The 25027-nt window shown below is 54.3% G+C and overlaps 1 protein-coding gene across 1 annotated transcript; it reads right to left on the minus strand.

Annotated features, from left to right (window-relative positions):
* Positions 1–4208: 4208 nt before the first annotated feature.
* Positions 4209–24536, minus strand: RAB15 (RAB15, member RAS oncogene family). Its single transcript, XM_069465056.1, has 7 exons — positions 24413–24536; positions 8326–8386; positions 7367–7427; positions 6821–6898; positions 6091–6180; positions 4809–4874; positions 4209–4648 (listed from the first exon to the last, which is right to left on the minus strand). The coding sequence occupies exons 1-7, from the start codon at positions 24534–24536 to the stop codon at positions 4490–4492; spliced, it is 639 nt and encodes a 212-aa protein (XP_069321157.1). The 3' UTR covers positions 4209–4489.
* Positions 24537–25027: the final 491 nt, after the last annotated feature.

The following is a 25027-nucleotide window of genomic DNA, read 5'->3' on the forward strand; positions in this document are numbered from 1 at the left end:
AGAAGGGGTGACAGGAAGTGTGAAGTGAAGCGTGTCCCCTCCTGAGGCTGAGTGGAGTTTCTAGAAGCAGCCAATAAGCATCCCTAGCAAGCCACTGAGTCACCAGGACTTGGCACTGACAGGGGGCCAAACTCTACTTGCCAGGTCTATCTGCATGCCTCGACCTTCCCCCAGGACTCTCTGGGCTGCCAGAGACACCTTACTCGATTCTCTTTTGCAAGCCCTCTTCAGGAAGGCCATAGAGGTTCCTGTACCAAGGGGAGGGGGGGCGGTTTCCTCCTTAGGTACCTGCCATCCCCTTTCTGCAAGTGCAACTTTGGACCCTCCCTAGTCTCCCAGGGTTCTCAGTTCTCACAGTTGAATACAATTGATTAGGCTCTCCCAAAATACCTTTATCTCCAACATTATCTCCAACTGGCCCCATTTTCCAGCTTATAACTTTAGATACGCACCAACAGGCATGTGATTCTCACGGTTTTCTGCAGGGCGGTGCTTGTTAAGGACACAGCACCAGCTTAGTAGGCAGAAAGCCTCTGCCAGTGGTTCTCTGTTCTAACTGCAAATGAGAATTGCTTATAGCCATTTTTCTTTCTTTTTTTTTTTTTTTTTAAACAGAGTCTCACTCTGTTGCCCGGGCTAGAGTGAGTGCCGTGGCTTCAGCCTAGCTCACAGCAACCTCAAACTCCTGGGCTCAAGCGATCCTCCTGCCTCAGCCTCCCGAGTAGCTGGGACTACAGGCATGCGCCACCATGCCCGGCTAATTTTTTGTATATATATTTTAGCTGTCCATATAATTTCTTTCTATTTTTAGTAGAGACGGGGTCTCACTCTTGCTCAGGCTGGTCTCGAACTCCTGACCTCAAGTGAACCACCCGCCTCGGCCTCCCAGAGTGCTAGGATTACAGACGTGAGCCACCGCGCCCAGCCCATTTTTCTAAATAGAGATAGATGCCAAAGCTTTACCCTCCAGAGATTCCAATTCCGTGGTTTCTAGCCACTATTACCTGGGTCTGTTAGGCAAATCTTTAAGCTCTCTGAGCACCTGTTTCCTCATCTGTTGAACATGGACAAAGATAACCACGCTTTCTATCTCACAGTGATCCTTAGGATCAAAGGAGATAAAGTATCACAAGTGCTTTGTAAACTGTAAAGTGCTAAGATCTTAAGACTACCATTGCCCTACCTTTACTCCTTTCTTCATTCTATCCTTACCCCAAAACATTCTCTGCCTGCTTCATCAACTCCACAGCCAAAAGTATACTATTAAACACTTGCGCAGCCCTGAGATTCCAGTCTGCCTCTGCTGCCCTGAGGTATTTAATCACACATCTGAAAGATTATTCAATCCCTCTTCATGTCTTCAGGAAGACCCGTTCCGTCCCAAACAGATGAGAACATCTTGGCTTTAAAGACTCCCTCAAGCGGTGACTCACACCTGTAATCCTAGCACTTTGGGAGGTTGAGGCTGAAGGATCCCTTGAGGCCAGGAGTTCAAGACCAGCCTGGCCAACCTAGTGAGACAAACCCTGCCCCTCCCCACCTCTACAACTACAACAACAAAATTAGCCCAAGCATGCTGGTGCACACCTGTAGCCCTACCTGCTAGGGAGGCTGAGGTGGGAAAACTGCTTGAGCCCAGGAGTTTGAGGCAGCATTGAGCTATGATTGTACCACTGCACTCCAGCCTGGGCAACAGAGCAAGACTGTCTCTTTAAGGGGGGGCGGGGAAAGACTCCCTCCAACACAGATGTTTAGCATCCGCCCAATAACTGTGCTTAATTTTATTTCTGCAGCACAAGCCCACTGCAGGACAGTGGGGACTTTGCTTTGGGCTTCCCTGCAGGTGGCATGAGGGAAGGTGCAAAGGCAGACAGTGTTTGCTATTCCCATTGTCATTTTCTAGCTGCTGCTTTCAGGTTCTGGAGCTTTTAATACCAACACTGCCTCTCCCTCTCCCCACACCACGCCCAGGCACTCACACAGGCAGCCACCCCTGTGATTTCAAATAGTCTTTATTTTGTAAACATCTGTTTAAAATAGATGAACCCTGCTCACAATTCATATAATGGACCCGAGACACAGTACATGAAATTCACCCGTCACAGGGAGATGGAGAGGGCTTGGGCGCAGGTGGCGGGCGGGCCTGGGCTGAGTCTCAAGACAACAGGTGCCCAGTAAACAGGCAGGGGAGCCTGCTCAATGGCACGGGCCTCAAGCCACAGCCCAGACCACCCCGGACTGCAGAAGTTTAGGGGTGAGAGGCCGACTCTGGTACCTGGTGAGCGTGGCTACACCTCAGCCTACAGTCCCAAGTCTCCGGCTCCCATTCCTTTTCCCTGCTGCAGACGCGGCTCAGCAGTCCACAGAATCGGATTCCATGTTGTCCCTTCCAGAACCCCCAGGGTACAGTATAAATATAGTCCCTCTTTCCCGAGGGGGCTAGGAGAGAAAGACAACGAGGCTCTGCCTGGTCCTCTGCGAAGCTGCGATACTGAACGGCAGACTGGAGCCAGTGCCTCATCCATCTCCTCTCTCAGGCCCCTGGCAGAGGGCTGGCCTTCCCAATCCCTGGCGAGTCAGTCCTCAAGGAAGCAGCCCAGCGGTGGTCATGGCTCCATCCTAGAGTCAGCTCTCTCAGTTTCTCAATAGGCAACGATTTTTAACTATTCCTGCCCTTTTCCTTCCTCCATCTAACCTAACCCACTCCTAAATCCTGAGCCACCCTCTCCTGCTGGCTTGTGTCCTGGTTTGATAAGAGCCAGGAGGAAAGGTTTGGTGGTTTTATCCCCAGCCCCTTTTGGAGGAGTAAGGAAGTGGGGTTCTTATCCCTCACGTGTGCGCCCTGGATTTGGGTCCTTGGTTGGTGAATGCTCAATGCGCGGTTGTTTTGGCTCCAGCCCCAGCCTCGCACACGGCTAATATATGAACGACCCTCTGACCCAGGCCTCTACCACCTTGGGAAGGTGGGGAGGAACCCTAGCAGGACTGGTAAAAGCCTCGTTCCTTTTTGAAGGGCCTCCTTCAAGCTACTCTTGGGCCAGATGGGGTTAAAGAAACTTCCAAAACACAGAGCTCTGGAGGAGGGAGTCCTCCTCCCTCCACCTGCAGCCACAGTGCAGTTGGCAAACCCTCAAGCCTTCTCAGGAGCTAGAGGGCAGGAGCAGCACTTGTCTCAAAGGCTGAGAACAGCACCAAGCACTTCCGCCTGGGGCCTGCCTTCTCTCTTCCCGTGAAGACTCTGCCCTTCGCCCACAAACTGTAGATCCCAGGAGAATCTTGAGAGCTGAAGGCTGGGCTCAGTGCTCTGCCAGGATGTCTGGGGAGACGCTCTTCTTACCCCACAAATGGAAGATGGGGCCCAGGAGGTCCTGCTGCTATTTTCCCCTCTGCTTTGCAAAATGCTATCCCTGGCCAGCTCTCCCTGCTCTTAACCTGACATGTAGGAGCTAGTCCTTCATTCCCAAATGCTCCTTCCCTCAAGTGCACGGTAGGCTTCACAGTACCACTGGCCCCAGGGCTCTCCTTGCCCCTGGAGTACCCTCAGGCCTTGGTCCACCTCTTTAAATTCAGGAGCCCAGACAGAGAGAAATTGTGTACACGCTGCATGGGAGGTAGACAATGGAGGTGAATTTTTATCCCTGCCACCCCTCATCACTTATTTTCCATCTCCGAAGCACCTGCCTCTGAGCTCAGTTCCCCAGTGAGGCAGGCGGAGAGCCAAGCAAGGCCAGAGCTCAGGCAGGGGGAGCAAGTAGAGGTAGGACAGCCCCAGGCTGGAGGACCACCAGGCCGGTGTTTCCTTCCTACCTTGATGTTCCGCTTTCCCAGGTCACTGGGGAGGCTGGCCCATGGCGGGAGAGGGACGGTGGGGAGGGGAGGAGGAAGCAGCACCCTGTAGCCTTTGGCCCACCCACAGAACAGGGTGGGGGCTCTCCCTGGAGCAGTAGATGGCGTGTCCCCACGAGCCTGGGTCCATTCCCTTGGACAGGGTCGGGAGGAAAGGAAAGCACTGCACCTGCAGCCACACGGCAGGACGTACAGGGAAAGGGGTCTGAGGGGCTTTGATGCGAAACACACTGGAGGGGAAGGGGCCAGAGAAAGACCAGTGGGGAGAAGGGAGAAAAAGCAGAGGAGACAAAATGCACCGAGAAAGAAGGAGCCTTCCAGGGGCCTTGACTCCAGCCTCGGCCATTGTCTGGGGAGCTCGGGGCGGTGAGACGGTGCTCGCAGCACGTTCTGGGGTCACAGCAGGCCTGTGGCTGGGGGAACAGGCTGAAGGATACCACTCCAGGGTGGAGGGGCTGGGGCAGAGGCTGCTCGGGGATGACAGCAGAGCTGCTCTCAGGGACAGGCAGGGGGAGTGGCAGCTACTGGCATTCCACAGGGTCATCAAATGAGAGGGCAGCAGCAGGGCAAAGCCAGGCTCCCCCGTCTGCCCACAGGCCTCCTGAGGGAAGAGGGCGCCGTGTGGGGTGCCCCACGCAGGACTTCAGCACCAGCAGGTTTTGGAAGAGTTCGCTGGACCCTCAGGTTTGCCCTCCTCTTCCTCCAGCTCTGCCAACGCCAACTCGTTGCTGGCACGTGTCCGGAGACCCTCCAGCTCCTTCCTGTGGGCCTGCAGCACCAGCTCCGTCAGCCGTGTGAACGACTGGAAACCAAGGGCACAGGTTAGTCCAGTGTCCTCTCTTCGGCCCCCGGGCAGCCCTGCAGCCGGGTGGGGTGGGGCCCGTCTTACCCTGGGGCTCCACCTCTCACCTCCCCACCTTGCTGGCCAGCAGGAGCAGACAGCTGGTCGCCAGGGTGCTCACCTCTTTAATGTTGAGGTTGGTGCAGGCACTTGTTTCATAAAAGTCCATGCCATACTCCTTAGCCAGCTGCAAGAGAAGGACATTTCTGAAAGAGAGTCGGAAAGGGAAGGGAGGTGCCAGCACTCCAGGCACATCCTTCTGTCATTGCGCCCATAGACCGTGCTACGCTGTGACAATCTCTCAGAGCAGGTAACTTCTCAGACCACACTGGGGGCTCCAAGACGTAGGCTGGCAGAGATGGGGGCAGAGGCTCTACAAACACACCTCCCCGACCCGCCCACCCCCCAACACACACACGTCGTGTATCAGGCGACAAAGCCACCAAGCTGTTGTGGCAGCACAGCACATTTGTGAAACGCAGGGGCTCGGAGTCCAGCAGCCCCAGACGGGAATGCCAGGGCTGCCACTTCGCAGCTGCACAGCCCGGGGCAAGTTACTTGTTCTCCCTAAGCCCCGGCTTCATCTTCCGTCAGAGGGCCTGACAGTGTCTGTCATCCGAGGCTGTGGAATGATTAAATGGGGTCATACACCTAAAAGCACTTGCTTAGCACAACGCCACACGTTCGGTGCTTGATAAATACCATTATTCAAGTAGGCTTGGCCTCTACTTTCAAATTTGTCAATGACCATGTATTATTTTTCATATCAAAAAATCAATTTTATTTTAAGTGCTAATGGAAAGCTATTGACTGAAGAGGCAGAGAAAAACTCTTGAGGCCCATGGAGTAGGTGGATGACTTGTCTGAGAAATATCCCTCTTCCTTTCTGTGCTCCGGGAAGATGGCTCCCTGCAGCCTGGCCACTGCCCCAGCCCCATCCTCCTACCCTCTCTGCCCCTGGTGCTTCTCCAACAGCGGCCTTCCTCCCCTCGTTTTCCTTCCTGCCTCTTTCCAGGCATAAGGAGGGATGAGGTGGGATGGGAGATCTGCTTCCTGACTGGAAAATGGCGGCTGTGCCAGGATGCTGTTAGAGACGTCAGCAACTTGAAGTTCTTCCTCGTTGCTAACCCAGGGATGGATGATCTTTTAAGCAGAGGGCAGTCCTGCTTTTGGGAACTCAGACGTGGGAGAGTTGTTGCCCAAGAGGTCTTTGTTTGTGGATGGACCCCAAATCACTGTCCTGAAGGACAGAGAGGACACCCGCTGAGCGTAGCCACTCCCCTAGTCCTCAGGGTGCAGGAACATGTGGGAGGACCCGCTGGTGGCAAACGCATTCACACTCTTGGGTCCCCACGCTCAGGACTGGCCCTGGACGTGCGGCAGAGCAGGTGGGGTGGACTTACCTGCTGCCCTTGCTCTCTCCCCACCTGCCGTTTCTGCTCCTCATCAGCCTTGTTCCCTATAAGGATCTTCTGGACGCCTTCTGGTGCATACTGGGGACAAAGGATGGGCAGAACTGTCAGTGAGTGGCACCCTTCCTGCCCATCCCCCACACCGGCTGCACTGGCCTCCAAACCACCACCATGTTTAAGAGCCTCAGGACAGGGTGGGCTGACTGGATGCAGGTGTCAGGCTCCCCCAGGTGCCATGACTGATGTCCGGGGGTCCCAGGGACAGCTTAGGGCAAGAGATGCTCTGGCTAACATTGGCACTTCCTTGAGCTGGACGATTGGTATCTGAGCTGGAAAGGACATTGGACTTGAGTCCAACCCTCATTCTAAAGATGAGTAACTGGGGACCCAGAGCATCCAAATGTTTAGCTCAAGGCTGTACAGCTATTGTGCAGAGCCAGGACTAGAACTGCAACTGTGCAGCTCCACCTGCACTGAGATTTCAGGAGGAAGCTGCTCACAGGGCAGACTAGGAACTAACTCGTTTCCAGGGAGGACACAGCCATGGAGGCCTGGCGGGGTGTGGAGTGTGAGGGCGTGCCAGCTTCGGCCTCTTCCCCAAGTCTTACTCCCCCGGAGATCTTCACCCAGGGCTGTGGGAGGCAAGGGTTCCTAGAGGCCCTGGCCTCGCCTTCCCTCTGAGGCACCCTCTCCCCCCCGGTGGTGAGGCGGCATCTCCTACCTCATCCACATCACTGACCCACTTCATGATGTGCTGGTAAGAGCGCTCGCTGCTAATGTCGTAGACTAAAAATATTCCCTGAGAGAGAGAGAGAGAGAAGAAAAGAAAGATGGGGAGGTGGATGCACAGAGAGAGAGTGCACAGTCACGGGGCCAGCAAGGGCTGCGGCACCTTAAAGGTTGGGTCCCACTCTCCCTTCTCAGCATCCAGAAACGTCTCCTTCTCTCTCAGGCCCCGCTCCCCCTACTGCCACTTCCTGGGCCCATCACAGAACTCTCTGGGGTAGGGAGGCACCACATGCTCTGACCTGGATCTCTGGCCCAGGAGGGAGGCGGAAGTTGGGGCCTGTCTACAGTAAGCGCTCTGTGAATAACTGATGAATGAATGGACGGTCAATGAACAACTGAGGATGGGCCTGAGCTCTCCCTCCAGCAGGCAATCTGAGGGCCCTGTTTTGGGGGTCAGTAGCACAGAAATCTCAAACACCCAGAGCTAGGAATGTGGGTGGCAGCTTCCCACCTACAAATCCCAAAAAGGGTGCCTCACCTGGGCCCGTCGATAGTACTGCTTTGTGATGGTCTGATATCTCTCCTGCCCCGCCGTGTCCCTGCAGTACAAAGCCAGTCCATCAGAGGAGCGGGGACCACGAAAGCAGGTGGGGAGGGGAGGAACAGAGCTGGGAGACCCTTTGCCCTTGCAGGAAAAACTGGGAGGTGCAAGGTAAAAAATCAGGGGTGTTTATATCCCCAAAGGGAGGAAAACACCCCTGACTCTGCAGCCAGAGGCCTGGCCATCTGTACCGGTGCTGAGGAGGTCTGCAGGGCCCCAGCCCCTCCTGACAAATGCCCCCCTGGCAGATATCAGGAGCCACAACCATAACTGGGCCTCGGACAGCTCTCTCTAGAACTGGACCGTTGTGGTCAGATTTGGTTGGGCAGAGGTGGGGGAGGGATGCTGCTATACCCCTAGTCCCTGTGTGACCTTTGAAGGCAATGCCCACACTATTCTGGAACCGGGAGGCAGCTCTAGCTGCTGGCAAAGCCAGTGCTTCCAAGGCCGTCAGGCCAAAGAGCCACAGTGGCCCCCTGTGGCTGCTTGTGGAAACTGCACTGTGCTGTACCGCGGGACTCTCGCCGGGTCCCCCCCTAAATGATGGGGTAGAGGCCGCCCTCTTCCAATCTTAACCACAGTGCAGCACAGCACAGCACAGCCCAAGGAAAAAGGGTAAAGCCTAATTCTAAGACAAACTCACAGTAGTTTGCCCATTCCTTCTAGTTCCTGCCTTTGGGTGACTTGTGGTCAATCCCATAAAGTTTTTTAAGGAAGAGATTGGCCATTAAGGCTCACAGGAGTGGAGATAGGCTTCTGAGACTTCGCGTCTCTCCATCATACAGGCGGCCAGTTATCCCGGATGACGCCTGGGGATCGTACACATGACAGTGGCAGCCAAGGAGCAGCCCAGGGTCGTCTTCTTCTCCTCCTCTCCCTCCCCCTCCCCAACTCACCAAATCTGTATCCGCACTTTGATGCCATCTACCTCTATGGTCTTCATCTTAAAGTCAACACCTGGAGAAAGGAAGAAGCACGAAAGTGAAGAGTGGAAAGGCTCTGTGCACTCACATTTGAAGGGATTTCATTTTGGTTTAATTTGGCAAAGAGAGGAGATGAGGCAAGGGCATTCTTTAACCAAATATTGATTCTAAGGACATGGCTGGAGCTTTGAACGGGGCTTTCCTTTCTCCCTGAGCTGAAAGTTGCTGACAGTAAAGGGCTTGGGGGACACACGGGGGCAGGGCAAGGCTGGGGTCTTCCTACTCATAGTTCCGGAGAGAACCACTTGTATTTATCGTTCCTGAAATTCTGATCCCTGGGAATTGCAGCCCACCTCATTTGCCTGTTCTCTCTCTCCGCCTTGCCAATTTCCAGGAGGGCTTGCAGCTGTTGGGAGCGTGGGGAAGGCATGCGGACCGAGGCAAGGGGAGGACTGTTTCAACTATGGCTGTGCACGATGCCTTGGCACCCAGCAAAAGCCCACCAAGGCCTCCGTGGATCTATTGTTGCTAGGTCCTGTTCACTGTTGCTGTTTGCCAGAAGGAGCATGGGCTCTGAAGTCCTAACTCTGGCCACTTAACTCACCACAGCTATGACTTTAGGCACCTTGCTTCATTGAGCCTCTATCTCCTGGTCAGTAAAGTCTTCACTGGGGACATTACCAATCATCTCAGAGGGTTGCTGAGAAGACCGAATGAGATACAGTGCCTGGCCCAACCAATCGCAGCCCTCATAACCTAGTACAGTGCCTGGTACATAGTGGGTACTCACGAGTGACTATCATATGCCCAGATGAAGAGGCCGTGGCATGACGTGTCACTGGGTAAGGGACAGGAAGTGAAGAGTTCTCAGGCCCCTCTGCCCACGGGCTGGAGGAGCTAAGCTGCCACAAGACACAGGAACACAAGGGATTTGGCAAACGAGCCCAGGGCAGAGACATATTTGGGGAAATCTGCAGCAGAAGTCAGCACCAGCAGCTGCAGCAGGCCTGGTTCTGAGGGACAACATAGTGAAGAGGGGAGATGTTTCAATCTCCCTAACCCTAACTGTACCCAAGCACCGTGCCCAGTGATTCAAGAGCTGTGTCTAAGGGGTTAATTAAGCTCCCTGGAGCCAGGTCAGGAGTGGACATCTTTAGCCACCACTAAAGGCAGAGTTCTGAAGAGCTTGTCCCCAGGGTGCACTGCCCAGCCCAGAAGGCCCTCAAGATGCCAGGATCCCCAACATCTCTGCCATGCCACCTCTGCATTGGTTATTTGCCAAATAGGAAAACATCTCCACTCATCCATCCTGTCCCCAGCTTTCTGCAAATACAAACAGACTAAATTCTGTCTCTTCCTTCCCACCACTGAGACCAATCATCATTTAATTACAAGGGAGAAAAAGATTCAGAACAGGCGACCTGAACTAAATCAAGTTGGTCAGACATGAATCATTTTTCGCCTGCCCAAGCTGATTCATATCTACTGAGTTGTACTTTTCCAAATGGGCAATGTCTGGCTGCCATTCTTCCATGAGTGCAGAGAAAGAGCGAGGACGGGGAGGAGGGAAGGAGAGAGGCACCTGGCCCTGGTGGGAGGCAGGCGCCCTTATCCCTGCCTGGATAAACGGTTATCGGGAATTTGCTTCTCCCTAATACCTGGCATGGAAGGGAATCAAAAAATTCTTGCTGTATCGTGGTATATAGGGCATTCTTCCAAGCAGAACCAGAAATTTTGTTCATTTTATAATAAACCTAGCTTGTCCTCATACCAGCCTAGCAAGCCTGGTTAAGGACAGTGCCTTGCGCAAAGTGGTCACAAGGGGAGAAGGGAAAGAGAAGGTTTTATGTCTTCCATGAACATTTATGGGAACTACGTGCCCTGCACGGTGCTCAGCGCAACAGAGCTGTGAAAAGACATGGTTCCCGCCCTTACAGAGCTCAGTGGAAAGGAAGCAAAGGCCCCGAGACGTAAATAACTAGCCAAGGTCAGCACAGCACGTGCAGAGATTGAAACACAGATCTGTTCATGCCAGAGCCCACGCACTAACCCTTGCACTGTTTCCTGGGGGATTGAGAAGAAGTGTTCACTGTGCAGACTTAACCTGCTTAAATTCCTGTCTCCCTGCATGGCCTTAAGAAAGGTTTTGCTAGAAGAGGAGCTTCCAATATTAAGGGGGATGGAGGGAGAGAGGAAAGCAGGCGACTATTACCAGAGGCAGGACTGACAAGGAGACAGGGATGGACATTGGAAGTGAGGCTGGGCTGTGATTCCGTCTCACCTCCTCCTTTACTTCTTAGCTGTGTGGCCAGGGACCAAAGCTGCGGAATTCTGGGGCTCACAGCACCCACCCCGCTACACACACACCTACCATCTTGCAACCTAGGCCCTACTGGCCACCCAGTAAAATTTGTCTTAACATCTCTGAGAAGTAAACTGCTTCCATTTTGGCTATTTATATGTACTAACATTTGATGGAAGAAAGACTAAGTCTGTGTCTTTGGGAAGATTTTCCTCCCTCCCTGCCCACCCACCCTTTTTTAAATTTAAAAAAGGTTAACAGCCCCAGGAACTTCAAGTGGCATCTGTTCCTTCTGCTCTCCATTCCCACACACCCTGGGCCCCCCACTGTGTCACCTACCACTCACGCCCTGGCCCTTTCCCTCTCCCTGGGTGGCTGCTGGTTTTTTCCACTGCTCAGCACTGCAGGACAAAGTCAACCACTGGCCTTATTTTGTCCCCTACAGACTCTTGCTCTCTGACCTTGGCTGGCCTCACAGCTGCTCAGCAAATGCTTTATTCACATGTGTGTCCTTCCCCACTGAAGGCATCAGCCCCAGGGTGGCCCCTCCCCAGCCCCATGCTCTCCACAGGGTACCTTCTCCACTGTTCCATGGCCCAGAGAAAGGCACCTGCTGAAGCCTCTCCTCTGAGGCCACTTCCCTTCTGCAGTTTCCTGTTCTCTCTGCCTTCCCTGGGAACGGTCCTCTGTTCTTCCCAAGTCTCACCTCTCCTCTGTCCTTGTCACCCCATCTAGGGCACACCTCTCAGTGCCCCTCTTTGCTGCATCTTCCGTATCCATGGGAGGATAAGATGTTCTTCATCTACCTCTACCCACCCCCCCGCCGGTGCTTTCACATTCTGGCTCCTCCAAGGCAGCCAAACTTTCAGGTGCACACGAATCACCTGGGGACAGTGTTTAAATGCAGATTATGATTTAGTAGGTGTGGGGTGAGGCCTGAGGTCTGCACGAAGCTTTGGTGGAGCCGGTGGATCACACTCCTGAGTAGCAAGCTTCTAGGACAGTGCTTCTCAAAGTGCGTCCCTAGAGCTGCAGCAACAGCAGCAGCAGCAGCACTGGGACTTCTTAGAAATGCAGATTCCTGGGCCCTCCCTCAGCCCTGCAGCTCAGGCCTCTGTTCCACAGGATCTCCAGGTGGTTCTCACACGTGCCTAGGCTGCAGAAGTACTTGTGGACAAAAGCTCTGCACCTGCAGTGTCTGGAGTGGCAACACGGGGCCTTGTTTCTCCAGGTGCGCTTTGCAGATCCTCAGCTTTAGAATCACCTGGAGTGAGTTTTTTTAAAAAACACAGCTACCTTGACTTGCCTAGAGCTACTGAATCATATTTTGAGGGTGAGGCCCAGAAACCTGTATTTTTGACAGCACTGTGGGTGACTTTTAGGTGGAGGAAAGTTTGGGAGCTCTAATGTAGTAGAGGAGACATCCATTGGCGTTGAATCCTGGGTTTGGCACTTGCCGTGTGACTTTGGGCAAGTCTTAACTTCTCCTGGCTTTATCTTTCCTATCTGTAGAACGAGACACTCCCTCGTAAGGGTTGCCGTGGGGTATAAATTAAACGATGTATGTAAAGCACCTAACACACCGCAGTTCTCTCCTTCCTACCTTCCCTCTGCTGAACAAAGTCTTCCCGGGAGCAGCCGGGAAAACCGGCCCAAAGAACCTCTGAAGTGGAAGGAATTACAGACTCGTCTGTTGCTATCCACATACCCTTGCGTCTAGGGACCTGCAGCACCAACATCATCAAGGAGCTTGTCAGAAATGCAGATTCTCAGGGCTCACCCAGCCCTACTGAAGCTTATGCACATTGAAGTCTGAGAACCACTGTCTAGGAAGGGCACAGTGGCTCGTGCCTGTAACCCTAGCACTCTGGGAGGCCTAGGAAGGAAGATTGCTTGAGCTCAAGCATTCGAGACCAGCCTAAGCAAGAGTGAGACCCATCTCTACTAAAAATAGAAACCAAAAAAATTAGCTGGGCGTGGTGGCGCATGCCCGTAGTCCCAGTACTTGGGAGGCTGAGGCAGGAGGATCGCTCGAGCCCAGGAGTTTGAGGTTGCTGTGAGCTAGGCTGATGCCACGGCGCTCTAGCCTGGGCAACAGAGTGAGACTCTGTCTCCAAAAAAAGAAAAAAAAAGAGAACCACTGTCTAGCACAGCTCCAGGCAGAACCACACCCAAAGCCCATGCCGTTAACACTGCTTGTCTTTATAGCACACCTCTTGCCTGTGGAACCCCAAGCCCTGTGAAGGAGGCAGGAGTGGGTACTGCCACAGGGAGGCCCAGACAGGCCAGGAAACGTATGCCTGCTCCCACATCCCACAGCTGAGCCAGACTGGAAAACTGGTCTCTGAAAACCTACCCAGGCTGCTCTTCCCTCGACCGGTGGCTTCCAACCCTTTGAGGCTGATGAATCTACTGCTTGTTCACTCATGCCCGGCATACCTGTTCTGGTACTATGAGGCATCTCATCTGGAAGTGAGGCAGTGGGTGCGCACGGGGCGAGCCTGCTGCTGTGGTCTGAATGTCTGTGGCCCTCCAAAATTCATACGTTGAAACTTAATCCCCAGTGCAGTGATGCCGGGAGGGGATTTGGTCACGAGGGTGGAGCCCTCATGCGTGGGATCAGTGCCCCTGCAGATGAGGCCCCAGGGAGCTTGTTTGCTCCCTTTTACCTTCTGCTCCGTGAGGACGCAGCTAGAAGGTACCACCTTTGTAGCAGAGAGCAGTCTTCATCAGACACCAAATCTGCTGGCCTTGATCTTGGACTTTTCAGCCTCCCAGACTGTGAGCAGTAAATTTCTGTTGTTTATCAATTACCCAGTCTAAGTCTTTTGTTATAGCAGCCCTAACTAAGACACCCACCATAGCCTATTTTCAGGGACACCCTTGCTCCTTGAGATAGTTCATGACTGCAGTAAGCCCAGATTCATCACCCTGACAGTGTCCCTACAAGAGTGTCTACTTCCTTTCCTGGGTACAAAAGGAACAGGGTTCATAGAGTTAAGAAATAAGCAAGCCACCTCTCCTTAGCTCCAGCAGAGGTTCGTGGAGACCCTGGGGGCCCCAAAAGGAGAAGGTCAGAAACAGGGCCCTCTCCTGACCAAGTACCCAAAGCACAGTGAGCAGCTCGTTGTTTTTCCCAGCACAACGTGTGTCCAGCATGGTGCCTGCCACACCCAGTGTCCCTCTCTGGCTAGAACTTCTCAGCCCCAAACGCCTGCTCAGGGAAGCAGGGCTGGGTGCAGCATGTTCTTTGTGCAGAAGCAGCTTCTGACAGGACCATCCATGGGTTTGCAGGTGACCCACAAGGTGACCTGGCCAACAGGGACAAGGGAGTTAGCTAAGCTGATCCAACCAGCTCCCTCCAGACAGGGCGAGGGGACCAGCCAGTTGGTAGTGAGAGGAGCAGGAGGCAGACAGACACTCAGAGAGAAGCGGGACGGCCTGACGATGACGGGCATGCTGGCTGGAGTTGGGGCTGGGTGCGCTGGGTCCGGGCATAGCTGCCAGTCCAGACACCAGGTTCAGCCCCTGGGTGTCCACATGGCACATGCTCCTTTTCTTGGTGACACCTGGGAGTGCCTCAGGTTGTTCACTGCTGCCTAGTGCCTCCCCCAAGCTGGGGGCGAGACGTTTCGGCTGCAGGGCTGGGAGGAAGACGTCTAAAATAACGCTCCCCGCTCCTTACTGCCCTGTTTTTTGTCTTCTAGCCCCAACAAGACATAAAGAACTAAGAGGCAGAGAATATATTTTGTGCCTTATAAAGTTTTGTTTTGTTTGCTTGTTTGTTTTTTTTTTTTTTAAATCTCAGCCCCTGTGCCAGCACAGTGCCAGGCACAAAGAAGCAATTCCATGAAAGGAACCCCCGCCCCAGAGAGCATATGGAGGGCTGGGTGCCCCTGGCTTAAGAGCAGGGACAGGTTTCTTGCCATGTGACCACCTCACAGACACTGGCAAGAAACGCTCCTCAGTTAAGTGACTCTGCCAGGTCCTGATATGCCCATGGACGGTGCTGCTCTCAACACGTCACTGTGGCTTGAGGCAGCCCCAGGCCTTCACTCTTCCTGCTGTGTTCCTGGCTATGTGGCCTCTGCCCCTCCAGCAGCAGCCCCCTGTGACTGCCAGGCCACAACTGGAGCCTGGAGTGCAGGGATGGCGCTGCCGTGGGAGAAATGGGGATAGGCGAGGCCCTCCTCTGGGCACGGGGGCGGGGGCAGGACAGGGGAGATGCCTGGCACTCACTTGGCCCTAAGACAGCTCACCTTGGGCAGGCAAACAGGGAAGAGCTGACCGCATCTCCAGTCTCGCAGAGGAGGTGCTGTGAAGACTGTGGCAAGGAGACAGGGCACATCCAGACGAAAGAACACTCCTTGCCATCACTGTCTGCCTCCAAAGAAAGCCCTGGAGCATGGAGGAAGCGCGGCTCAAGAAACAGCAGCGTGGCCATTGAGAACGCGATCAGGAGGTCAGACTTGGTTGCAATCCTGCCTTTTACCACTAATTACCTGCATGGTCTTAGGAAAGCCAGTTAGCCTCTCTTTGCCTGTTTCCTCACCTGGCAATGGGGGTGACAATCTCTGATGTCACAAAAGGTTACCAAATCCATAACACAGGGTCTGGCACACAGAGCTTTATGAAGAGTGGCAGAAGCAGCTATCGCTCTCCCTCAGGGAAGGATGAGATTAGGAGCCCAGAGACCCAGCATGGGGAGTGGCCAAGAGCTCTGGGAAGTGGGGCAGGGGGAGGTTCCTGTTGGGGAGAGGGTGGAGGGTGCGGCAATGAGCTAGCATTAAGCTGGAGTGTTTCAACTAGAAGAGAAAACGCCACTCCTGGTAGAGCCCAGGTGGCTCCCAGAGTCTGGCCATAACCTAAATGCTGGCACAGGTGGGGTGTGCCTGTTGGTGGGCCAGCACCTCATGGGTTAATGTCAAGTGCCAGCGTGCCTGCCCGCCAAGTGCCACATGCTTCAGTGGAAACAGGACTGCTTCTGGGTGCCAAATGTTATCACCATGATCAACCACAGCCAAAGGCCCAGCAGCGTGACCTGAGCCTTTTCATTAGCAATGAGACTCCACAACAAGAAACAACTCAATACACCTGAAACCCAAGGCAGACACCCAATCTGCGGCCGCACTGGCTCCACTTACCAAGCACCAGTCCCAGGAATGCCCCGTCCCCTCCCCCTGCAGGAAGTCAGCATGTGCTGAACACGTGGAGCTCCTGCAGGTTGTGGCAGGAGGTCACCTCCAAAGAGGCCACCCCTGAGCAACCCTAAAACAAACTTTAGGAAAAGGCAGACCCCAGGGGAGGTGGTTGCCTGACTTTGTCACCCAAACAAGGCATCACAGTAATCCCCATTTCAAACCTCTCTTCTCTCAGCAGAGAATGTATCAGGAGACCAATAATGCCATCTCCCCCAGCTAAGGACAGGTGAGGGGGACAGGGAGGAGAACGACAGAGAGGGAGAGCTGGGAGATGAAGTGAGACAAGGGGTCCCAGATCACAGTGTCCCTCACAGCATGGGAGACACCTGTGCCCAGACCTGCCCCTTGCTCGTCCCGTCCTTCCGTCTGCAGACTCCCAGCTTGCCACTGGCCTGCATGCCACCCGACTTTCACCTCTGCAGAGCCGCACACTGTCCCTCACGCTGCCTTCAGTCTGGGGAAAGGTAGACTCGGGCTCTCTGAACAAATGCATTAGCACTCGCACCGCCTTGCTCTGGGAGTGGAGGGAAGCAGAAATAAAACAAGGGGCCTGGGTCTTGGCAGACAGAATCCAGATCTTCTAACTCGCTCGAAGGCTGTGTTTTAACATCTAGAGCTCTGGGGTCAAGGGTTCTGATTCAGATGCCCTCTCTCTCTCTCTCTCCATAGGACAGTAGTCAAGAAAAGGGGACCAGGACAACTCTGGGGGCCACCACCTTCACGTATAAAAAATCTTGAAGGGTCAGTCTCTGGAAACCCTGGACCTCAGACGCCAGGGGCTGTTATCACATAGAAGGGTTTCCCAGTCAAACATGCACTCTCAGAGGCTGGAAGGAATGGATGGCCCCAGGGCTCCAGCCCTAGAAGCTCCTAACTCAGAGCCCCAGGGCTGCAGACGGGGTCCTGGAAGGTGGAGCTGATGGGCATCCTCTGACACTAGCAGTGACCCTGAACAACAGGTAACCCTGACCCTAGTCTAAGACACTGACCCCTCACCTCTGCATACACTGAGGAAGACCTCACACACACAGGGATCCCGGGAGGCCCTTTCTCACTTCTTGCTATGTCTGAGCTTCTCCTATGACAGGTCTCTGAGCAGAAGAGTGAAAAGCTACTGGAAACAGTTCACCCTTGCAGAAGACCCCTCTCTTCTCACACTCCCAAACCCGTGCCTAGCATGGTGAGCTTCTCACTGTCTTATGAGTCCCAAGAAAACGATACTACCTGCAACTTCCCTCAGGGGAGAGCAAGAGTCCTCTACGGAAATGCATGCATGCGTTCATTTGTTCCCTCATTCATTCAAACTGGTATTGAAGGCTTACCATGTGCCAGGAACTAAGCTAGGTACCAGGAGACAAGCAGTGAACAACACAGAAAGGTCTTTGTTGTCAGGGAGGTTCCACTTTAGTGGGGAAGACAGATAAGTAACTACTGCCTAACTTCAGAGAGCAGTGGGTGTTACCAAGCAAAAGCAGGAGCAACAGTAGCAACCCGTGCGCAAGCTACTTTAGACTGGCTGGTCAGAGAAGGCCTTTTAAAGGAAGTAACATTTGAGGTGAGACCTGAATGACAAGAAGGTACCAGCAGGGAGGAGATCTGAAGGATCCCAAGAGCCTCTGTGACGTGTGTAGTGTGCTCCAGCCACCCCTCCTCTCTCCCCTTTGGCAGACCTTGCACCTGGGCCTCCCCTCCCCGAGCCTGCTGCTGGGTGGCAGGGGCACCACGGAGGCAGCCAAGACCTGCCAGGCCACCGACCCCTCATTCCTGCAGCTGCCTCCTCCTGAACCAGCATTGCAGGCAGGGCTGTGCTGACCGGCAGCAAAGGTTCAGGGAACAAGAGGGCCTCCAGGTGCCTCTGCCCTCACCCAGAGTCTCAAAGCAAGCTCCTGGCAAGGATCTGGAACTGAAGCTGGTATGACCATTGGCATGGCTGCTCCCAGCTGGCCCCAGCCAGGCTGAAGGGCAGCAGCCCCATTCTCGAGGCTCTTCCCCACCCCCTGGTTCCCTGGGGAATCCTACTTAGCCTTCAAAACCTCACTTAAATGTCACTTCCTCTTTGAAGCCTTCACCAACCTCCCCAGGAGGGATTTCTCACTACTCTGTGATTGCAAAGCATCCTGACATTTCTTCTGCATAATATTCTGGTTGTTTGGATGCCTGACTCCCCAGCTACACGGTGAGCTCCCAGAGGGCAAAGCAGCGTCTTATTCATTTCATATTCTCAATGCGTGGTGGGAGAGAGATCACTAAATATCACTCAATGGAGTTGAAAAAAATGAGTGAATGAATGAATGAAGTCAGTACATACCTGGAGAAAAGATCAGTAGGGAGAAAAGTTAGGGACAGTGACCAGAGGATATACCCACATTTCAAAGTCACATGCTGGCCCTGTCTTTAGAGCATAGTGTCATAGTCACAGAGTTCTCAGTAAACCTATAATCAAAATGGTGACAGGGACAACATCCTCAGAGGTCCTCCCCTGACTCCTGTCACAGGCCTGACTCTCCCTCGGGGGTTGTGCAAGTGGAGCAGAACCTGCCAGCAGTGGGAGCACAGCCACCCCTCAGTCCTCGAGCCCTCCTGTGGGAAGGGGCACTCACCCTCTCCCCCTCGCCTCACGGGAGAGAGGTTCCATGTGGCAACCTGCAGAAGGGACTTCTGGGACGAAGGACATGCCCAAAGCCAGTCTGGAGAAAGTAGAGGACAAATTGGATCACCTCCATGCAAGATGGGAGTCATAACTTCTCTTGGGCCTCACTTTTCCCAGTTATAAAATGGGGTTGATGATTAGCCCTTTCCTCCTCAGTGGGAGGAATCAAATGTCCAGGAAGCCCTGTGCCTCCTTGACAAAGCTCACTGGCCTGGCAGAAAAGCCAAGGAGAGGTCAGAGTCCTGTACAGAAAATTGGCAGTTTTACAGGGAAACCGGTGCAAATATTGGGTTACAGAAGGCGGCACTCTGAGAAGAGCTAGTGATCAGGGTAGAAGGGTAATGGCCAAATATCAACTTTCATGTTCTAAAGCTCATCACCAACCTGTCTGGGAAGGCGGGAGGAGGCGGGGAGGAGGCGGAAGGAATAGAAACCAGGGAGTGCAGAGAAGCAGGAGGGAACCCCGTGCTCCAAGTCGTGGGTGAATCTGCAGATCTGTGCATGTCGCATAGATCGGCTGAAACCCTCTGCGGGTTTCAAGATATGTTCCCCAGGGATCATGTCCTTGGGGAAGGTGAGGACAGCTGGGTCTTAGCCTATGTCAGAAGCAGGAACAGAGGCCTGAGCCTTGAGGCAGAGCCACCCTTGTCCCCTTGAGTCACCTGATGGCCCTTCACCTCCTCACCACCTCACACCTCCTTCTCAGATGCCGGCACTGCCAGGGCAATGGGGGTATTGGGGCAGAAACTGAAATGAAACACAGAGCCTACTCTTGCTCCCCTGCACCAGAATCCGGCCCCCTGGTTGGTTTTGTTCACCCCGGTATCCACAGCACCCAGCACATGGTGGTGTTCGGTAGATAGTGTCCGAATGACTGAATGCACAAGTGATGGAGAGTGTGACCACTCAGCACACTGTTGGCAGTTTATTAATCTCTACAACATTCTTATAAGTCAGGAATAATAATAATAATACGATGATGATGATGATGGCAGCTACCATTTTACTGAGGGCTCTGCAGAGTGCTTTTTATCCATTAACCTCTGTAATCTTCACAACCTTTACGCAGAAACTAAGCACAAAGATGTCACCTAAGTGTCTGCATGTCACAGAGGCAGTAAGGCCACAGCCTGGGCTCTTCCCATTCTACTCACCACTTCTCACCTTCCCTTCCTTCCTACAGGGCCTGGGGACAGGGTGGGAAGAGACTGGTCTCAGGCTGCTGAGGGCTGGAGGGGAGCTAAGACCTGCCAATGCAGGGCAGCGCCAGACCCAGCCCTGACCTCCTGACCCTCCACAACTGTCACACTGCACCTGTACCCAGCTCCTCAATCTGGAAACCCGCAGCCCCCAGGGCCCTAGCACCCAAGCATTTGCCCCAGTGACTGTTGGGTCATTCAATTCCAGGCTCAGACTTATTCCTCCTCTCTTCCTCCCCCCTCAGTCACCACAAGCCCTTGCCCCAGGCAGCCAGAGCCAGTTCCAACAGAACTTCCCGAGAAAGGTGTGTGACTGGGCAGCAGCAAAGCCAGCCCACAAGGCAACCCTGAAGCCACAGGAGTCCAACCAGTCCAACCAGAAACTCCACAGGCCACAGCTTCCTCCTCACCCAGAAGGCATGTAGCCCCAGGGTGGCCTTTAAAACAAAAGGTCCAGGGACAGGGACGGGTGGCAGGTCTATTCAGGGAAGACCAAGGATGGGAAGGAGAAAACCAACTTCTGGGTAGTCCCTTTAGTTTGCATTTTACGTTTCACAAAGCAGAAAGGTCCTCAAAGGTCCTTTGAACATAGATGTCCATGTGGGACATCTCCCTGCCTGGGCAGACAGCACAGGTCGCATGAGATCCTTTCAGAAGTTGCCAGTTTGACCAGTTTGAACCACTCTCCAATTCTGGAGGGAAACCACAACAGGCCACTGTGTAGAGGTGGGTGTTGGTGCAGCAGGGGGTTGGGCGGTCCATATGCCCAGACACTACCACAGCCCTCCGCTGGTGTCCCTGCTTCCAGCCAACGTCGTCAGGACCCTCCTCAAAGCCCTTTTCTACCATCACCAAGGCTCATGTTCCATCTCCTTAGCCAGGCCCTCGATGCCCTCTGCCAACAGGTCCCTACACTTGCTCCTTAATTTAACAACATGGATGGGGATCTGCCTGGCCCCGCACTGCAAACTATGCAAACAAAGAGGAATAAGATTTGGCCTCACCCTCAAGGCACTTATAGTTTGGGAGACAGAGAGATAAACAGAGGAACGTTCTCACTCTTCTAAAAAATAAAAACTCCATTCTGCTGCAGCCAGACTGCCCAGAGTCCCAGGGACACCCGCGCAGTTCCCACCTCTGTTATCTCTGCCATTTACCCCATCTGCTGCGTGAGCAGCCCACACACGGAGGCCTAGCTGCATCCTTCCCTGCCGGTTCTAGGCCACAGGGCCTCTCTCCTTCTCCAACCCCCGGCAGCACTCAGTCTAGCAACAGCACTCGTGGTCCCACCACCGTTCGCTGGCTGCCTCGTGGCACGTCTCACGTCATACTTTAGCTTCTGATACCCACTGTGAGACCTTCGTTAAGAGTAACCGTAGTCATCATAATCGATCCCTTACATTTGAAGTGTGCTTCCCCAAATGCTTTTAGATATATTATCTCATCTTGGCAATAGCTCTTTTTCGCCTATGTTTTACCTCCCGAACGAGATGATAGGCTTCTGTGGGCAGAAAAAAGTAGGCAGCTATATGTCTCTAAAATGTCTGGCACGGCACTTTGTGGTGAATGCTCGATTAATTTGTTTAACAGGTAAGAAAGGGGATGACCGCCCCCCTCTGCCCCAGCCCCATCTGGGCCAGCACAGCCGCCCGGCAAAAGAATGCCCGTAGCAGAGCTCCAGCTGCAGGGCCACCCCCCACCTGCTGGCCAGAAAGAAGAGATGGATGGGGAGAGGGATGTTCAGTGCCTCAGTCTAGGAAGGTCTCCTCCCTGCTCCCTGGCAGGCTCATCTCTGGAATATCACAGGCTTGTGGAGTACACAGTAACTCACGGAAGTGCCAGCCTAGGTGATATCAACATGAGGTGAGCCAAGAATCTGGCTTATCTTGGCACTAACTGGTGAATTGTCTTGTTTTCCCCATTCATTAAAAAAAAAAAAAAAAAGACCCTGGGGGAGGGGGAAAGGGGCCTAGGTCAATGCCCAGCCTGGTCAAAGAGTGTGTTTTGGACATGGCACAGCTTGAGAGTGGTGATTGTGAGTGTTGTTCATCTTGGTCTCAGCGCACAGCCTAGCACACAGGACACGCACTTTTTAATAAGTTAATGCACAGGACTTGGTAGCACCCATTTCCTTGGCTCCTCGATTTGTCTCCTGGCTGCCGCTTCCATCTCCTTGGGAAACTTCCTGTATCACTTAAGGAAAAAGCTTTTCTTGACCATCCAACTCCTTCCCTTAGGTTTTAATTAATGCTGAAAAACAGACCCAAGACAAGGTAGAATCACAAGCCCCTTAGTAAGCTTTAAATAAGAAAGCATTTAAGAAATGCAGTGGGGCAAGTTACAAAAGGCTGGTGTGAGGAAAGACGGATTTCTTTCTATTCCACAGAACCCAAACTCCTAACGAGTCCTGAGTGTCCTGTGGAAAGGGGGACCAGGCCATGAGCAGCAGAGGAAGGACTCTGGGGACCATCTTCAGGTTTTAGACCAATATCCCAAGGGCCTTGAGGGGTGAGGGTGCTGCAGAGACACCCCACCAAGTTCACTGATTTACCACTGCCCCAAAGTGGTCTGCCCCAGGGGGTTTCCAGGAAGTCCCTGTGACCTATCTACTATCCACCTATTAGCAGGCAGAAGCTGGAACAAGGGAGATGACAAGGTGAAGAGATAAGGAGAAGGGCCGGTGATTAGAGGTGTGGGGCAAGGGACTCTCTTTAGTGAAAGCACCAGCCTCAGAGGGACATCCTGGTAATTTAGAAACAGGGGTTCCCTCATTTTCCTGCTGAAAAGGAGGACATGGACACGTGTCTCCTAGGGGAAGCTAACTCCCACGACACTAAGCAGGAGTCCCAGAAGCTTCTGAAATGAGGTGGCTGAATGAAGCCCTCAGGGGGAAAAGCCCAGGTCACTCCTAGGACTTGGAATGTGGCCAAGATACCAAAGTGCAACTACTGCTCTTCGGGCAAAAGCCAGGGGTCCCAGGCAGCCCCCAGCTCTCTGCAGATAGCTCAGCTGCTCCTGGCACAAGGCCCATCCCCAAAATAGCCACCGCAAGTTTCCTTAAATGATAACCTGCTGCCCTTTGTCCCAGAGCCTGCAACCTGTCCCCATACCCCAGCTGGTTCCTCTGCCACTCCCTCGCTCACTCCCATGCCTGTCTCCAGCACCTGCCTCTCCCCTGAGCCCGCCCCAGCATGCAGCCTTCCCTTGGCCAAGGCTCCCTATCCGTACCTTCTCTCTGAAATGTCTCTCATCCAAACTGTGGCCTAGCCCAAGCTCCTGGGTCTCCTAGGGGCTTGCCTTATAGCTCCTTTGAGAAAGATGGATGCGTTCCCTGACCCTAAGGTCTTTGAAGATAGCAAAACAAAGAGAGAAAGAGACCAATGACTTCAAAGATAATGACAACAGTAAAAAACAATCAGCATTTGCCCAGCTTCACAGTGTGTCTTTGTGCTAAGTGCTTTACACATTATCTCATTTAATCATTACAACACTTTGAGAGATAGGTACCAGTATTATACCCATTCTACAGATGAGAAACTAAAGCTCAGAGGCTTAAGTGATATTCAAGGTCACTCTGCCCCAAAGTGAGGTCTCCAGGTCTGTGGGACAACAAAGCTTGCCTCTTAACTCGGAAGGCTCTGTTCCTCCTGGCTCTATCTGCTCCCTCTTCTCTCTTGGCAAGGAGTGTGTTTTGAGGGAGGGGGAGGGGTGGGGTGGAGATGAACCCTCAAGAGGAAGCTGAGAGCTGGGTCCTCCCAGATGGCAGCAAGGACTTCTAGGAAGCATTCCAATCGGATGGCTGGCCAGCCAGCAGGTGTTTCCAGGGGCCTGGGCAGTGCAGAAGCTACTCCAGGACTGAGCAAGCATGGAATCTGGGAGATGGGGGTGGAATTCCCTCAGCTCAGACTTCCCAGAAGACGGGGCCTTTCAGAGGGGAGGGCGCAGACCCACTCCTAGAAGACAGTGCTGTCTAGGATGCCAGCAGGCCTGTCCCTTTAACCAGAGGCTTCAGCACTGCCAGACCAGCGACATATTCTAAGGCAGGTACTGCCTGCCTTCTAACCCCCCTGGTCTGGACAAGGATTCCTGCCACTCCTCCAGCCTCTTCAGCCTTCCTCAAAACAAATGCTTCAGTCAATTGGCTCATCCCTTTCTCCTGCACTGTGGCTTCTCCTCTCATCTCTGCCTCCTCCAGGTGTCCCACCTTGCGCTTACCTTCACAGCTGTACCCTGGAAACCAATCCCTTTGACCCTCCCTTCCTCTCTTCCTCCTCCTGGCTCCACATTGGGTCGCCCTGAAGTGAGGGTACCTCAGTGACTCTGCTCCCTGAGCACAAGCTTTACTTCCCCTCCCCCTCTCCAACTGGGGGTGTGGGGGTTTTATTTCAGCCCCAGCTCAGGGTACCAGGCCTATACCCGCTCCCCATTTTCTCCTTCGATAGGAGGGATGGAAGTCTCCCCAGCGAGGGGGCGCAGATGCTGCTCTAGTCCCGGACGGCAGGCAGCAGGGACCCCCTCGCCTGCAGGGGCCGATGTTCAGGTCCCCAGCCGGTGGCCCGCTCACCCCGAGATTTATTCCTCGCCCTGGCCTCCAGCGCCACCGCCTCTTGCCCAAGGGGCGGACAATTCCCCCCTGGCCGGGGATGAGGGCAGCAGGGGAACCCGCCCGGCGGGGAGGGTGGGGCGCCCTCGGGCCACCGCCCCTTACCGATGGTGGAGATGTGCGAGGAGTGGAACTCGTTGTCGGTGAAGCGGCACAACAGGCAGGTCTTGCCCACCCCGGAGTCCCCGATCAGCAGCAGCCGGAACAGCACATCGTACTGCTTCGCCATGGCTGGGGCAGGAAGGGGCTGGAAGGGGCCGGGGGCTGCGGGCGGGCGACGGGCTCAGCCCCGCTCGGCCGCTGCCATCGCGGCCCGCGCCCGCCCGGGGACGCTGCGGGCGGCCAGAAGGAAGCCGAGCCCGGCCTCGCCCGCTCGCTGGGCGCCGGGGAGCGCGGCTGCGGCGGGAGCAGCGCCCGCTCTGAGCGGCTGGGCTCGCGCGCGGCGGTGGGAGGAGAGAGCGGCGGCGGCGGCCCCTGCCCGCCCCTTCCCCTGCGCCGCCGCGAGAGGGGGCGGGGAGCGCGCCGGAGAGCGGGGCCCGGCGGCGGGGGCGAGGCCGGGCGGGGCCCCCGCTCCCCGCCCAGCGCTTTTGTGCGGGGACCTGGGAGGGGTGGGGGAACATTTTCGTTTTTCCGCGGACCTTCTGGATGGGGTCGTTGGGGTGAGCTCCCACCCAGCCCACCTCTACCGTGCTCGCTTTCCGGTCTCATCACTTCCCGGCA

The sequence above is a fragment of the Eulemur rufifrons genome, chromosome 2, assembly GCF_041146395.1.
Source record: "Eulemur rufifrons isolate Redbay chromosome 2, OSU_ERuf_1, whole genome shotgun sequence".
NCBI lineage: Eukaryota > Metazoa > Chordata > Mammalia > Primates > Lemuridae > Eulemur > Eulemur rufifrons.